The sequence below is a fragment of the Pipistrellus kuhlii genome, unplaced genomic scaffold, assembly GCF_014108245.1.
Source record: "Pipistrellus kuhlii isolate mPipKuh1 unplaced genomic scaffold, mPipKuh1.p scaffold_m20_p_12, whole genome shotgun sequence".
Classification (NCBI taxonomy): Eukaryota; Metazoa; Chordata; class Mammalia; order Chiroptera; family Vespertilionidae; genus Pipistrellus; species Pipistrellus kuhlii.
This window is the reverse complement of record NW_023425427.1, coordinates 35,224,687-35,237,968: the sequence shown is the minus strand read 5'-3', so window position 1 is coordinate 35,237,968 and position 13,282 is coordinate 35,224,687. Positions and strand designations below refer to the sequence as shown.

Here is a 13,282-nt window from a genome sequence, read left to right as displayed (position 1 = left end):
GGCCAAAGCCGGTTTGGCTCAGTGGTAGAGCGTCTGTCTGCGGACTGAAAGGTCCCAGGTTCGATTCCGGTCAAGGGCTGGTCGATGTTTCTCTATCATCGATGTTTCTGGCTCTCTATCTCTCTCCCTTCCTCTCTGTAAAAAAATCAATAAAGTATATTTTTAAAAAAAGTTGTTCAATTGCAATTTAATTTCCCTTGGAAGCATTCTTGATACTTGGGGAAAATTCTAGAGGTGTATATATACTTAATGAAATACTACTCAATTTACTAGCTCCTTTTTGAACATTCATGCAGAGACCACTCTTCTTATAATACAGTGCTTCTGTTTTTTCCTTAAGTGGGTTCCCTCTGAACTAATTGTAAAGTATTTCACACCACAATTATCTGCATTTTGGGTGAATAGATCCGTCATATTTTTCTCTTTAAGTGTATTCAGACTTGTATTGAAGGGAATTTTATAGTGATGCCACCAAAAATTCTTTTGATGGGCTATTTTAGGACAGAAGATCTGCATAAAGATGATTTCTCAAGGATGTGTTAAATATTTTTTTAATATTATATTTTTAAATATACAAAAGTATAGAATAATAGTAATTTCAGATTAACCCAGATGAATAATTATCAAGCTATTCTTACATTTTCTTTATCCATTCCTTTTGTTCATTTCCTAGGGTATTTGAAAACAAATTTTAAACATTAGATCATTTCTACTATATACCTTAATATGTATCTCTAAACAATGTTGATATTTGCCTTAGATTAAACATAAGGACATTATCATACCTATTGTTATTATGTAATACCCAATCCATTATAAAATTTCCTTGATGGTCTCAAATATTCTATTTAAGCTGTGTGTTGTTGTTTTGTTTTTTTTTAATCATGGCCAACAAAGTCCACATATTACATTTAGTTGTCAGGTCATCTTAAGTAACTTTTCATCTAAAGCATTTCCCTTTCACTGCTTCCTTTGTTTTTCAATGTCATTGACTTATTTCAGACTAAATTGGGTCAGTTATCCTATAAAATGTCCCACATTCTCGATATATCTATTTGCTTCCTCATGTCACTAACAAGTTTCTCTACCCCCTATTTCCTTTAAGTGAAGTTAGCTCTGGAACATCTCTGCTCGATATAAGTTTCTGTGATGATGGAAATAATTCTTCTTGCACTATCCAATACAATAGCCCCCTAGCAACATGTAGCCATTGAACACTTTAAATTGTGACTAGTGAGCCTGGTTGGAGTGGCTCAGTGGTTGAGTATCTACCTATGAACCAGGAGGTCATAGTTTGATTTCCAACCAGGGTACATGCCTGGTGTCTGGGTTGCAGGCTCGATCCCCAGTGTGGGGCATACAGGAGGCAGCCAATCAATAATTTTCTCTCATCATTGAAGTTTCTGTCTTTCCCTCTCCTTTCCTCTCTGAAATCAATAAAGATTTTTTTTTTAATGTGACTAGTGGGGGTGGGGAGTGAAGAATTGAATTTTAAATTTAGTTTTAGTTTATTTAAGTTTAAATATATGTGTGTGTGTGTGTGTATATATATATATATATATATATATTTGTAATCATGAGATTCCACCTTGTCACCTTGTCAGGGAGAGTGGCCTGGTTGGGATTTGTAAATCTGTGTGCCTATGCTAATCCGTACATATAGTGAATGACATCCTAGATAAAGAGTATTGTGAGGAAAGAAAAGGGTCTAGAAATGTTGCTTAGGCAGGTAGAGGAGGATGAACAGAGACAGAGGAAGAATAGCCAAGGAGTTGGAGGGAAACCAGAAGAGGGCTATGTCCTAGAAGCCAAGCAAGAAGAGCCCAGTTTTATCCAGGAGAGTTCAGTTGAGCAAGGAGAGTCCAGTTAAATCTAAGAAGAGCATAAGATGGGATATAGAGTCTCTAGAAAGTCTGTGTTACAGGGACAGTGACATGGCAGGATATACCTGGATTCAAGTGTGGCTGCTTCCCTGTAGTTAGCTGTGTGGCCTTGGGCAAAAGGCCATCTGATCTCATTCTACAAATTCTGCATATATAAAATAGGGATATCTTCCTCAAAAAGTTATTGTGGGGGTTAAATGAATTATGCATATGCAATGTGTCTAGCACTTTGTAGGTTCTCAATAAAGACTGATTCATCCCTGCTGAAACCGGTTTGGCTCAATGGATGGAGCGTCGGCTTGGGGACTGAAAAGTCCCGGGTTCAATTCAGATCAAAGGCATGTTCCTTGGTTGTGGGCACATCCCCAGTCGGGGGTGTGCAGGAGGCAACTGATCGATGTTTCTCATCGATGTTTCTAGTTCTCTATTCCTCTCTCTTTCTCTCTGTGAAAAATCAATAAAATATATATATATATAAAAAGACTGATTCATCCCATTTTGTCTCTGACCACTTATTCATTTGTTTGACTCATTCTCCTTGATTGATGACTTAGCTGTGGTGTTGATGATGACTCACTTGTAAGGTTCAACACAGGTCTGTTCCTCATATATCACTATACTTGTCTGCATGCCAGCAAGCTGTTATGAGCTGACAAATCAGTGCTCTGGATACTGTAGGGAGTCAACCACCCACTTATGTACCTTTTGATCTGTAGACAGAGCACCCAGGATTGGATAAGGACACAATATATACCCTTCTTCATCATCATATTCATCATACTCAGTTTTTCCCTTCCAGGGAAAGGAACTCCAATTACCAAATGAATACCTAATTTTTGTCTCAAGACATCGTTTTGCACTTGCATTTTGCAATTATATAAATCTCTAATACAAAATATTAATAATAAATGACTCATCACAATTAAATATTTTTAGAGTCAGCCTTGGCCCTGCCAGATTTTTCCAATTTGCTAGAAGCAGCCATTCCCTTAATTTTTATCTGTTAAATACAGTGAATGGGGGGAGGGGAGGAGGGGAGGAAATGCAATTTTCCCTACTGGTTAATAACTCTTGCCCTGCCTGCCACCACTGAGGATTTTTGCAGTGTAAGCCTGGTTCCCAACTACCCATTGGGAGATAATTCATTGTTAAGCCCCCAAAAGAGAGACTGACAATTTCTATTGTGGCTAAAGTGGGATACCTTTTTTAAAACCTCTTTAGAAATTATCCTTATATTTCTAAATAGCACACGTTGAATTTCTTACCGACAGTGTGTGCTTTCCGAACCAAACATGAGGACATAGCATTTCATAAACAAGAAGAGTACCTTTAGGGACAGGCTGCTATGTTAACGGAAACATCTATGTGAGAGAGACATATAGATTGGTGTCCTCCCACACAAACACCCGGGCAGGGGCCAGGAATGAATTTCCAACCCAGATAAGTGCCCTCGACCTGGAATCAAACCGTCGACCTTACGAGGTGCACGTGCCCACGCTCACCGGCCAGGGCCACATCCACTTTTAGACGGACACTGTCAGCATTTGGTGTAAAGGGAACCAGGTCCCTTAGCATCTCCCCACCTGGCCACCATCTCCTCAGTACCTGGTCCTTCTCTCCCTCTAGCGTACAGTCTGGCGAGCGGACCTTGGGACCGGGATTTCCTAGCTGAGCATTGAAGACGTGCATGCACGCCTGCGCCTTAGACCTCGCTGGCGTTCCAAGGTGGAAGATTGCGAGTTTGAGTTTCCATGGCAACGCGACGCTTCCGCCTTCTGGAAGCCTTAGCTCCCGCTCCGGCTGTGTGAGACCCCGTCCGGGAGGGAGGGAACCTGGGCACTGGGGAGCAGATGGGGGTAGGAGGGGTTGTGGGGGCTGGGAAGCTGCTGGGGACATTTGCCCCAGGGACTGAACTAAACTAAGAAAGATCGGTCCTAGGCTCAGCACGAAAGGATCTTTTCATTCCGGTCCTTTCGCCCACGCAGGGAACGATGCCTCTGGAGGTGGTGGTGGAGTTGCAGATCCGGGCGGTAAGAAAGATCAACGAACCTCCCCCTCCCCTGGCCCCCAACTCCTACTCTTCCCCCAGGTTCTGAAAGGGTCCCTGGTCATTCCCACCACCCCCTCCCATCCACCACACAAACATCATCTTCTTTTGGAACAAATAGTACTGTGTCTCTGCGATTTTCCACACTGGTCTTCCCTGACTTCCTGACCTTTACTTCAGCTCAACCTCTTCCCACTTTCCTCCCCCTTAAAGCCACTTGTTTCTTAGCTTTATTTTCTGTTCTTTAAAAATAATCCTGTATTAAGTCCAAGAAGGATTTTATTTTATTTTATTTTATTTTATTTTATTTTATTTGCAGGATAAAGATTTGGGAAAGGTTTAAAAATCTCTTAAATAACCAGGTTAGAATTTTATTTTATAAAGCCCCATCACTTCCTGATAATTTTTCCCTTCTAGGAACCAGTAAAATATTTCAAAGCTATTTCCCCTATTAGCTCTTGTTTGCTAATTCCAAAGGGGAAATCAATCAACTTTTATAATTATCCACTGAATCTTGCTTGCTTAAGTGAGATACTGTGGGAAAGTGACTCCCTTGTTCCTATTTGGGGTCAGTCATTCCGCTTATTTCAGTTCCCGTTTTCTGATCCTTCCATCTGTAGTGACAGGCTGTGTGCAGCTTTGCCTCCTCACTGTAGGGGCTTCTCTCCTGGCCATGATTACAAGCAAAAACACCACACAGGTTATGGCTGTGGAAAATACGGTTAGTCTCTATACAATTGACAAATGCAGTTTCATTACACACGCAGCTACAAAATAAAGAGCAGAATTTCCTGGATGTTCCACTTTGACAGCAAATAGAACCAGGCTGTATCAGCCATGCAATATCAATTTCGAGCTCTCAAAGTGTGTAGTAAGATGAAGGAATTCTTGAGAAGCTGAGTGATAAATCAATCTTCCTCTTCATCAAGGCAAAAATTAAGCACTTTCATTTCATTCAACATTATTGGTTAATTTTATTTTCATTCTTAAAAGGCATTCCTCAGTATACAATTAACAGTGAAATCAGTTTTCTACCCTACGGTACTTGGAATCCTCCAAATATAGGGTGAGTTGATTTGTGCTTATAGCCAGCAAACTAGGCCCCAGCAACTAAGATAGGGAATTCCAGAACTGTATATAGCCAGTACCCAGAGGTAAGCCTAATTTTGAGCCTCTAATATTCAGACTTGTGGACACTGCAAGAAATGTCAGGCTTCCAAATATCTGGCCTTGAATATTGTTACCATTAAACTAAAGGATCCTCTAAGATTAAACAACAAAGCAAACTACTTACTGCTTCAGCAAGTGAAGAGGTAGTCTGTGTTCAGATAAGGGAATGAAAATTTTATTTGAAAAAGCTACTCTTTTATTTTGAAGAGTAGCTATTCCTCTCTCAGTGTGCCTCTCACACTCAGAAAATTTGTTTCCACCCAATCATAGACTACTTGTGACAACCATTCTCCAGATTCCTATGTGCCCTTCTACTAGCATTCAACAGATCAAAGTTTATAATCCATTCTATTTATAAATGTCAAAACAACTGGTCAAAGGTTCTTAAAGTTTCTTTTCTTTAAGAAGAGAAGCATGTAAAGCTTACCCTTTCAGTTTCTCTTGGTCAAAGGATAATGAGCAGAGTCCACTCTACATATGGTGGTCTTGGCTCTTGTGATTTGGGGGGAGGCACCATGAAAAAACTGCTTTAAATGTAAAGGTCAATGTAAATTTAGGAGTCAGTTGTACCTTGTATAGCAGCAGACTCCCCTGATTAATTTCAAATGAAATACTGTTACTTATAGTGTGCTGTGCATAGGGAAACAGAATTCCATATGAAAAACTATTGATACACAAGGTCATCCTTGTGGTATATATGGAAAAGCTCACACTTTTGAATTGCAAAGATTCACATTATTTTCCCATTTTATTACCTCAGTGGAGGAACCCTTTTTTTTTTTTTTTTTTTTTTTTTTTTTTTAATTCAGTAGAGATGACAGGTAGCAGGGCCCCATCTCTTGCCATACTGGTCCATTGACATACTAGTAGTATGTGGTTAGCAACCCCCAAACTCTCAGTTCCCCCTGGACATCTCAGTAGCTTATCTTTTCTGTGTAAGGCCATTGTTCTACCCTTCCTTTTTGTCCTCGAGACTATAGATACGCACGTCTTTAAGCGCATCTTCTTCAAGTAAGTTCCTGGCTTGTTCTCTGAACGCTAAAAGATAATATTAGAGAATAGTGGGAACTAAATATAAATGTAAAGATCTTTTGAAGAGGTAAAAGAAAGATATGTAATATAATATCTCTTCTCACTACCAAGTCCACAAAGATGGAAGAGACAATAAGCTAAAGATGCTTACCAAGAAAATCAAGATTAAGAGGAACTCTCCCCAGCTGTGATAACGGATCTTCGGAGAATAAACTAGAAAAAGCTATGTCTTAGACTCTTAAATAACTAAGAACTATGACTAGTATGCAGCTTATCTGCCTGTATATTCATGGAATGAAGATCCTGTTTCTTTTTTTCAAAGTTCAGTTTACAAGTGATATATTGACATACAGGATCACTGCAAAATACAATTTTTCTGACGTCAGTTTTGAAAAAACAGCAACATTACAATCACCCCAGCTTGGTTTCTTTGCAGTTATCCTGGAGATACAAACAGTTGTTGAATGTATAATAGTGGGATTTCTTTCTTTCTTTCTTTCTGTAATATGGCTGTGGCTTCAGCCTAGCAGCCCATCAAGAGGGACACCTAAAACTCCAAAGGAAGCCTGAAAATGTCCTAAGAGGGCCAAGCGGTGTGGAATGGCTGCTGGTTTATGTCAAGCAGGATGGCCGCTGGGTTACGTCAGCGTGATCGCACGTGGAAAACATTGCTCTCTCCCTCGGTGCCGCAAGGAATAAGACGGTGTTCATTGTTGGCTCCACAGTACAAAGAGGACTGGAGCATTGTGCGGTGACAGCCAGCAGTAGTCCACGACGCTGTACTGCAGGTAGCCCAGAAAAAAGCCACAAGCCACGTCGGTGACATTGTGTCGCCCCAGCATGACCCGGGACAGGCCCAGGATAAAGGCCCACAGCACCACCAGCACCCTCAGCGGGATGGCCAGCACCAGGTGGTTCAAGATGAACCGCGACACCAGGGCGGCCCGGGTGGCATGGCCCGAGGGGAAGGAGTACTTGTCCACCGAGAGGGTCACAAACATGTCCATCTGGTTGTGGGCGGGGCGGCGCCTGCGGACCAGCCCCTTGAGCAGGGACACCAGCAGCAGGTCCAGCAGCAGCGCGAAGAGCAGGTTCATGAGCACCTCGCGCCCGGCCCAGCTGTCGCTCCGGGACAGGCAGTAGAGGGTGCCCAGCAGCCAGGGGATGCCGTGCCCGGAGATCTCCAGCAGCTTCATCAGGGGCCGCACGCTGCCCCAGGACGAGCTCTCCCCGGCGCACACGCCCAGCTTCTTGGACAGCCACAGGTCGATGGCGAGCAGGGAGCGCAGCGCGATGGCCAGGAAGGACGGGTTCAGGTCCAGGCGGCCCTCCTCGGGCAGCGGGGGCGGGGGCGCCTGCGCGGGGGCGGCGCCCGCCAGCGGGAAGGAGCCGCGCCGGTGCACCGGGCTGTCGGACACGCGGAGCCGGGCGCCGGCGGGGGGCTCCCCGCCCGGAGCGCGGCTGCTGAGCAGGGACTGGAACTCGAACCTGCCGCCGCCGCCGCCGCCGTGGGCCGGGCTGCTGGGGCTGCTGCTGCTGGAGGCAGAGACGCCCAGGGCGCCCAGGGCGCGAACCTCCGCGTTCCTCCGGGGGCTCGGCATCGCGGCGGGCGAGCGGCCCGGACCCCAAAACCCGGACGGCCGACGACCAGGCTCCCCGGCCCTGCAGCCTCTTCCGCTTCCGCACGGCTCCCCGGGAGGGGCGGGGAGAGGAGGGAGCGGGAGGACGATTGTGACACCTGGCGGAGACGCGGGATGAAGCTGGCATTCCAATGGGAAGAAGCAGAGGAGTGGGAGGGTGTGATGGGGGGCATCTATCAGGGGGTCGTGGGAGGAGCTTTGACCTTGTCTGTGGTTGGTTAGGGGAAAAGAGAGTCCCGTTTAAAAGCAAACCAACCCTGTTCTCTTTTTTTGTGTGTGTGTATTTTGTATTGTTCTTTTTAAGATTTCCTGCCCAGGGGTGTTCCTTCCTGACAAGCAAGATGTGTACCTTGGGGTGTACCTCCTGAATCAGTACCTGGAGACAAACTGCTTCCCCTCTGTGTTCCCTATTATGATTCAGCAGAGGATGAGATTTCAAAAGGTGATCTTTGGCTTTCTCCCTGCTACATAGACATGGGAATGTTGCGGTCTGGAGATCATGTTAGTGGTTCTCATAAAGGACACAGGTTTTATAAAGTTGTTTTGCAAATTTCCCAGTTTAAAACATTGCTAGAAGGCCCCTGAGCACGGGGCAGAACCATTAGTTGGAAGACGACGTGCTTTTGCAGCCCAGGTCAGAGCCAAGTTTCTGTCAGCCTAGTGCTAACCACCCTGGTCAATGACGTTTTCTATTCTGGGAACTCCCATGGCACTTTCTAACTGGAGCAGAGAGAGCAGTTTCTGAATGTTCTTGGAGATGTTAGAGGCAGTGGCATGGTATTTACGACAGGGATAATCAATAAACTAGTGGACCTTAGAAACAAACTTTTTAACTAAAAAACAACAACAACAACAAAAAAAACTATAACCAAATTAGTTACATCCTGTATCTGAAATCCAATAACAAAACAAAAAGCCTCCTCAGACTTGAGTTTTCTTAGGCCACACCTGGTTTACTTGTGATAATGATATAAACTAGAGGCCCATGAAATTCGTGCACAGGGAGGGGGTGCCCCTCAGCCCGGCCTGCACCCTCTCGGAATCCGGGACCCCTCGGGGGATGTCTGACTGCTGGTTTAGGTCCAGTCCCTGCAGCCTAACTGGTAGTCGGACATCTCACTTGCAATCCGGGACCACTGGCTCTTAACCACTGGCCTGCCTGCCTGATTGCTCCTAACCACCTCTGCCTCGGCCCCCACCGTGGCAGCTTCATCTGGAAGGTTGTTCGGCTGTCTGGTCTAATTAGCATATTATGCTTTTATTTTTTAGATAGTCAAGAACATGACCAATCTTTCCCCTACTTTGAAATATTAATCACACAATCACAGTCCTTTGAAGTTTTTGTTTTGGAATTTGGAAATTAACCTGATTTATTGAATCTTGATAAATCTGATGGTTTTGCCCCAAACAATATCACTGAGGTGGTTCTTTGGGGGAAGAAGGTGAGTATGGGAAGGCTCCAGGTGGTCCATCACTTTTAAAGGTATGGATGGTGGTGCCCAGAAAATGACCTGTTTTTGCCGAAACTGGTTTGGCTCAGTGGTAGAGCATCGGTCTGCGGACTGAAAGGTCCCAGGTTCGATTCTGGTCAAGGGCATGTACCTTGGTTGCAGGCACATCCCCGGTAGGGGGTGTGCAAGAGGCAACTGGTCGATGTTTCTCTCTCATCGACCTTTCTAGCTCTCTATCTCTCTCCCTTCCTCTCTGTAAAAAATCAATAAAATATATTAAAAAAATAAAAAGATAAAAATGAAGTGATGTCATTAGCAAACTAGAAATGTTCATTAAAAAAAAATGACCTGTTTTGACATGAGACTACTAGAGGAGATGAGGATTGATTGCCTAAAGGGCTAGCGTTATATGTAATATTTTAATACATTACAGTATTAATTTAAATACAGTCTACAAAACTGGTTGGATGATAAAGAAGAGGAACAAATGGATATTACCTTGGAACACTCAGTTAGAATCCAAAGTCGCCCACTTCTACCATTTAAATGTTAGTAGTGGTAAAAAGTGGGTGGTAGAAATCTAGTCTATTTCTCTCCCCCCCCCCCCCCTTAAGAATGTCCTTATGTTATCAATTTTAACTTTGCTGCTATAAAATATTTTTAAAATCTTTTTTTAATATATATTTTATTGATTTTTTTTACAGAGAGGAAGAGAGAGGGACAGAGAATTAGAAACATCGATGAGAGAGAATCATCGATCAGCTGCCTCTTACATAGCCCCTACTGGGGATGTGCCCACAGCCAAGGTACATGCCCTTGACTGGAATCGAACCAGGACCCTTCAGTTCGTAGGCTGATGCTCTATCCAATGAGCCAAATCAGTTTTGGCTAATTTTTTTTTTTTTTTTTTTTTTGTAAGAAGCCCAAAGATACAAAGTCATAGAAGCACAGAGTGATAAATTTGTAAATGACTTTGAGTCATTTAGTCCAGCCTCCTTGACTTGTAGAAGAGGAGAGTGAGCCTCAGAGTGACATTCTGGAGGCCACTATTGCTCTGTTGCAAAGCTGTGCTTATGAGATTACTAGTTAGACATACCATGGAATATTTTTCATCTTATACATTTTAATTAAATAAATGCTATATTTTGTATTTAAAATGCTTTTCTTTAAAATTTGAAAATTGCCCTCTTGTGTGAGCTGATTGGGTTCACATTCCAGCTTTCTTTCAGTTTGCTCCAGTTTTGGCTGTACCTGTTCCATTCTTTTGTTGCAAGTTCTTGCGTCTGTCCCAGCAAGTAGAGAAAACCCTTTCTCCTTGGACCGTCTGTTATTCAGAATTGAATGCTCTAAAGTAGGGGTGTCGAACTCAATCAGAGAAGGGGCCAAAATCTAAAATCCAGCCTAAATCGCAGGCCGAATGGTTTATTGAACAGTCATAAACTGTCACTGTGATGGAAATGCAGCGGAGTGCAGTGATGACAGCGTGGTGCGGGCCACATTGCAAGGCCTGGCGGGACGGATTTGGCCCGCGGGCCTTGTGTTTGACACATGTGCTCTAAAGCATTTGGATAAACACATTACTCCTCAAGACTGCATGAGCCATTGTGTTTGAACAGTTCATGTTGGTCATTTACTCCCTAAGATCATACTTGAGGATATCCTTAGACAGATGAAGTGAAGGGCTGAAATAGTTTGGGGTGGGGGGTGGTGGCGATATCACCCAAATTTGCTTGGTAAATCCAAGTCAGTAACACAAAAATTACAGGGGACAGCCTCATTTTTGTAGTTAAAAATAGACCTAGTTTTGAATTAAGAGCAGAGTTTAACCATGCATAGGTTTAAATACTATTTCAATCAGAACTTTAAAGCCTGAAATTAAACTCTGCTGAAAACTTTTTTATTTTTTATTTTTTTTATAATGCACCAGAATTTGGGAAGAGGGAAATAGTATGCCTTTTATTTCAGTCCTATCCCAGGCCCTTTTAATCTGAAAGACAAAATATGAGAGTTGGCATTGGCTAGACAGATATCCCAGTTATTTTCTGGTGCTTCATGATACACTTAATTTATGAGGCTTTCCCTCTCTCTAGTTATTTTTGAATTTTGTGGGAGTGTAGCTTCTAGCACTTAGCTTTCCTTTTGTGATTCACATAGTTAGAATTTTTATTTATGTGTAGATGTTTTTTAGCACAACCAATTCCTTGACAAGATATAAGTCATTCATTCAGTTAACATTTTATGAATATCTGTGGCATGCAGACTGTGTTTTAGGTATTCAACACTCTTTGAGGTTGATGCCAGATATGCTTTTAGCAACAAACTGTAGGGTTAGGTCAAGTTGATGACATTTTGAGCATGTGGTACATTCAGCTAACTTAGATTTTCCTGGCTCTTGGTATTGTTTTGCTAATTCTCATTCATTTATCCCATAGTCATTTGTTGAACTTTTTTTTTTTTTTTTTTAAATATATTTTATTGATTTTGTACAGAGAGGAAGGGAGAGAGATAGAGAGTTAGAAACATCGATGAGAGAGAGCCATCGATCAGTTGCCTCTTGCACACCCCCTACTGGGGATATGCCCGCAACCAAGGTACATGCCCTTGACCGGAATCGAACCCGGGTCCCTTCAGTCCCCAAGCAGACGCTCTATCCATTGAGCTAAACCGGTTGCGGCCATTTGTTGAACTTTTAACCACATACCTGTTAAAGGTATTTCTGCTGAATTCTAAAATACTATATGGCTGGATTTAATGTGTGTTAATTATTTGGAAGAATGTGATCTATAATTTCTATAAGTATATATTAATGAAACTTTGAAATTTATTTTCCTCATTTTCCTCCCCTGCAGTTATTTGAAAATGCAATAGATCCTGGAGCTGTAGTAGACATTTTAGAAAGTAGGTACTTTTTATCCCTTCTCACCCCCCCCCCCACCCTCCAAATAAAATAGAGAGACTATTATATTGTGTGTCTGTAATTCACAGATATAAAATTCTACTATTTTCTAAGTTGTGATACTTCCATGTTTGATCTATGTTAATATTCAAGAGAATCTGTAAAATTTGAATCACATTTTTTTATTTGATTACAAATTCTTTTCTAGATATAGATGGGATATACTAGAAGGTGCAATTCAACTTGTTTATTTTTTATTTTTTAAAAAGAACAATATATTTAAGTCCCATTTAATTTTACTGTTGAGAATTCAAAGCTGGTTAATTCCGCCTAACCATGGTGCTGTTTAAATTAAATGGGAATTAAATGGATTTTATAGCAGTTTTAAACCTAGTAATTAATGAAAAATTCTGGCAATTTTCTAAACTATTAAAATCTATTTTTTTTTCTTTTGTAGGCATTTTAACCAGGTTTGAATTAATACAGCTAGTGTCTCCAGGTAATGTGCCAGTAAATGCATTTCTAATTTGCTTTTTTTTTTTTTTTTTTTTTTTTTTTTTTTTTTTAAAGTTTAAAAGGATTTTGGCATGACACAATGAGGACTGGTATTTAAAAGCCATCCCTTATATAAAACTCACTATTTCCCACTGCACCTCCTGCGCCCCCCCACCCCCACCCCAAACCACCAGTATGTTTCATTTTGTCCTCTTCCAGAAAAGTAACTTTATGGGTTTGGTGGTTTTTTTACTTTCCATTTTAAAAAATATATATTTTATTGATTTTTCACAGAGAGGAAGAGAGAGGAATAGAGAGTTAGAAACATCGATGAGAGGGAATCATCGATCAGTTGCCTCTTGCACACCCCCTACCGGGGATGTGCCCGCAACCAAGGTACATGCCCTTGCCCGGAATCGAACCCGGTATCAGTCCACAGACTAACGCTCTACCACTGAGCCAAACCGGTTTCAGCTAAATCTCTACACTTTTAAAATTGAGTTTATTCATATACTATAAAATTTATCATTTTAAATTCAATAAAGTTGTTTTAGTATATTTATAAGGTAGGGCAAACATGATCACTATCTAATGCCAGAAATTTTTACTACCTGGAAACAGACCCCATACTCATTAGCAGTCACTCATTATTCCTTCTGCCCCATAGC

The 13,282-nt window shown here is 42.0% G+C and overlaps 2 protein-coding genes across 4 annotated transcripts in view; one reads left to right on the top strand and one right to left on the bottom strand.

Annotated features, from left to right (window-relative positions):
* Nucleotides 1-3,742: 3,742 nt before the first annotated feature.
* SPATA6L (spermatogenesis associated 6 like) overlaps nt 3,743-13,282 on the top strand; it is a 34,953-nt gene continuing 25,413 nt past the window's right edge. For 2 of the 3 annotated variants that reach the window (XM_045580166.1, XM_036433952.2), the window contains exons 1-4: nt 3,744-3,913; nt 8,077-8,214; nt 12,073-12,121; nt 12,577-12,618. In XM_045580166.1, coding sequence (XP_045436122.1) covers nt 3,875-3,913; nt 8,077-8,214; nt 12,073-12,121; nt 12,577-12,618 — 268 coding nt within the window. In that variant the 5' untranslated portion in view covers nt 3,744-3,874. Of the gene's footprint in view, nt 3,914-8,076; nt 8,215-12,072; nt 12,122-12,576; nt 12,619-13,282 lie in introns of all 3 variants that reach the window. The other variant, XM_045580167.1, reaches the window with a different exon arrangement.
* Nucleotides 5,904-7,889, bottom strand: PLPP6 (phospholipid phosphatase 6). The gene has a single exon (XM_036433953.2). It carries the CDS (start codon nt 7,731-7,733, stop codon nt 6,840-6,842), a length of 894 nt encoding a protein of 297 aa, XP_036289846.1. The 5' UTR covers nt 7,734-7,889; the 3' UTR covers nt 5,904-6,839.

Excerpts from the sequence above, each read along its gene's own strand:
- PLPP6 (XM_036433953.2), bottom strand. The coding sequence starts at position 7,733 with ATGCCGAGCCCCCGGAGGAACGCGGAGGTTCGCGCCCTGGGCGCCCTG.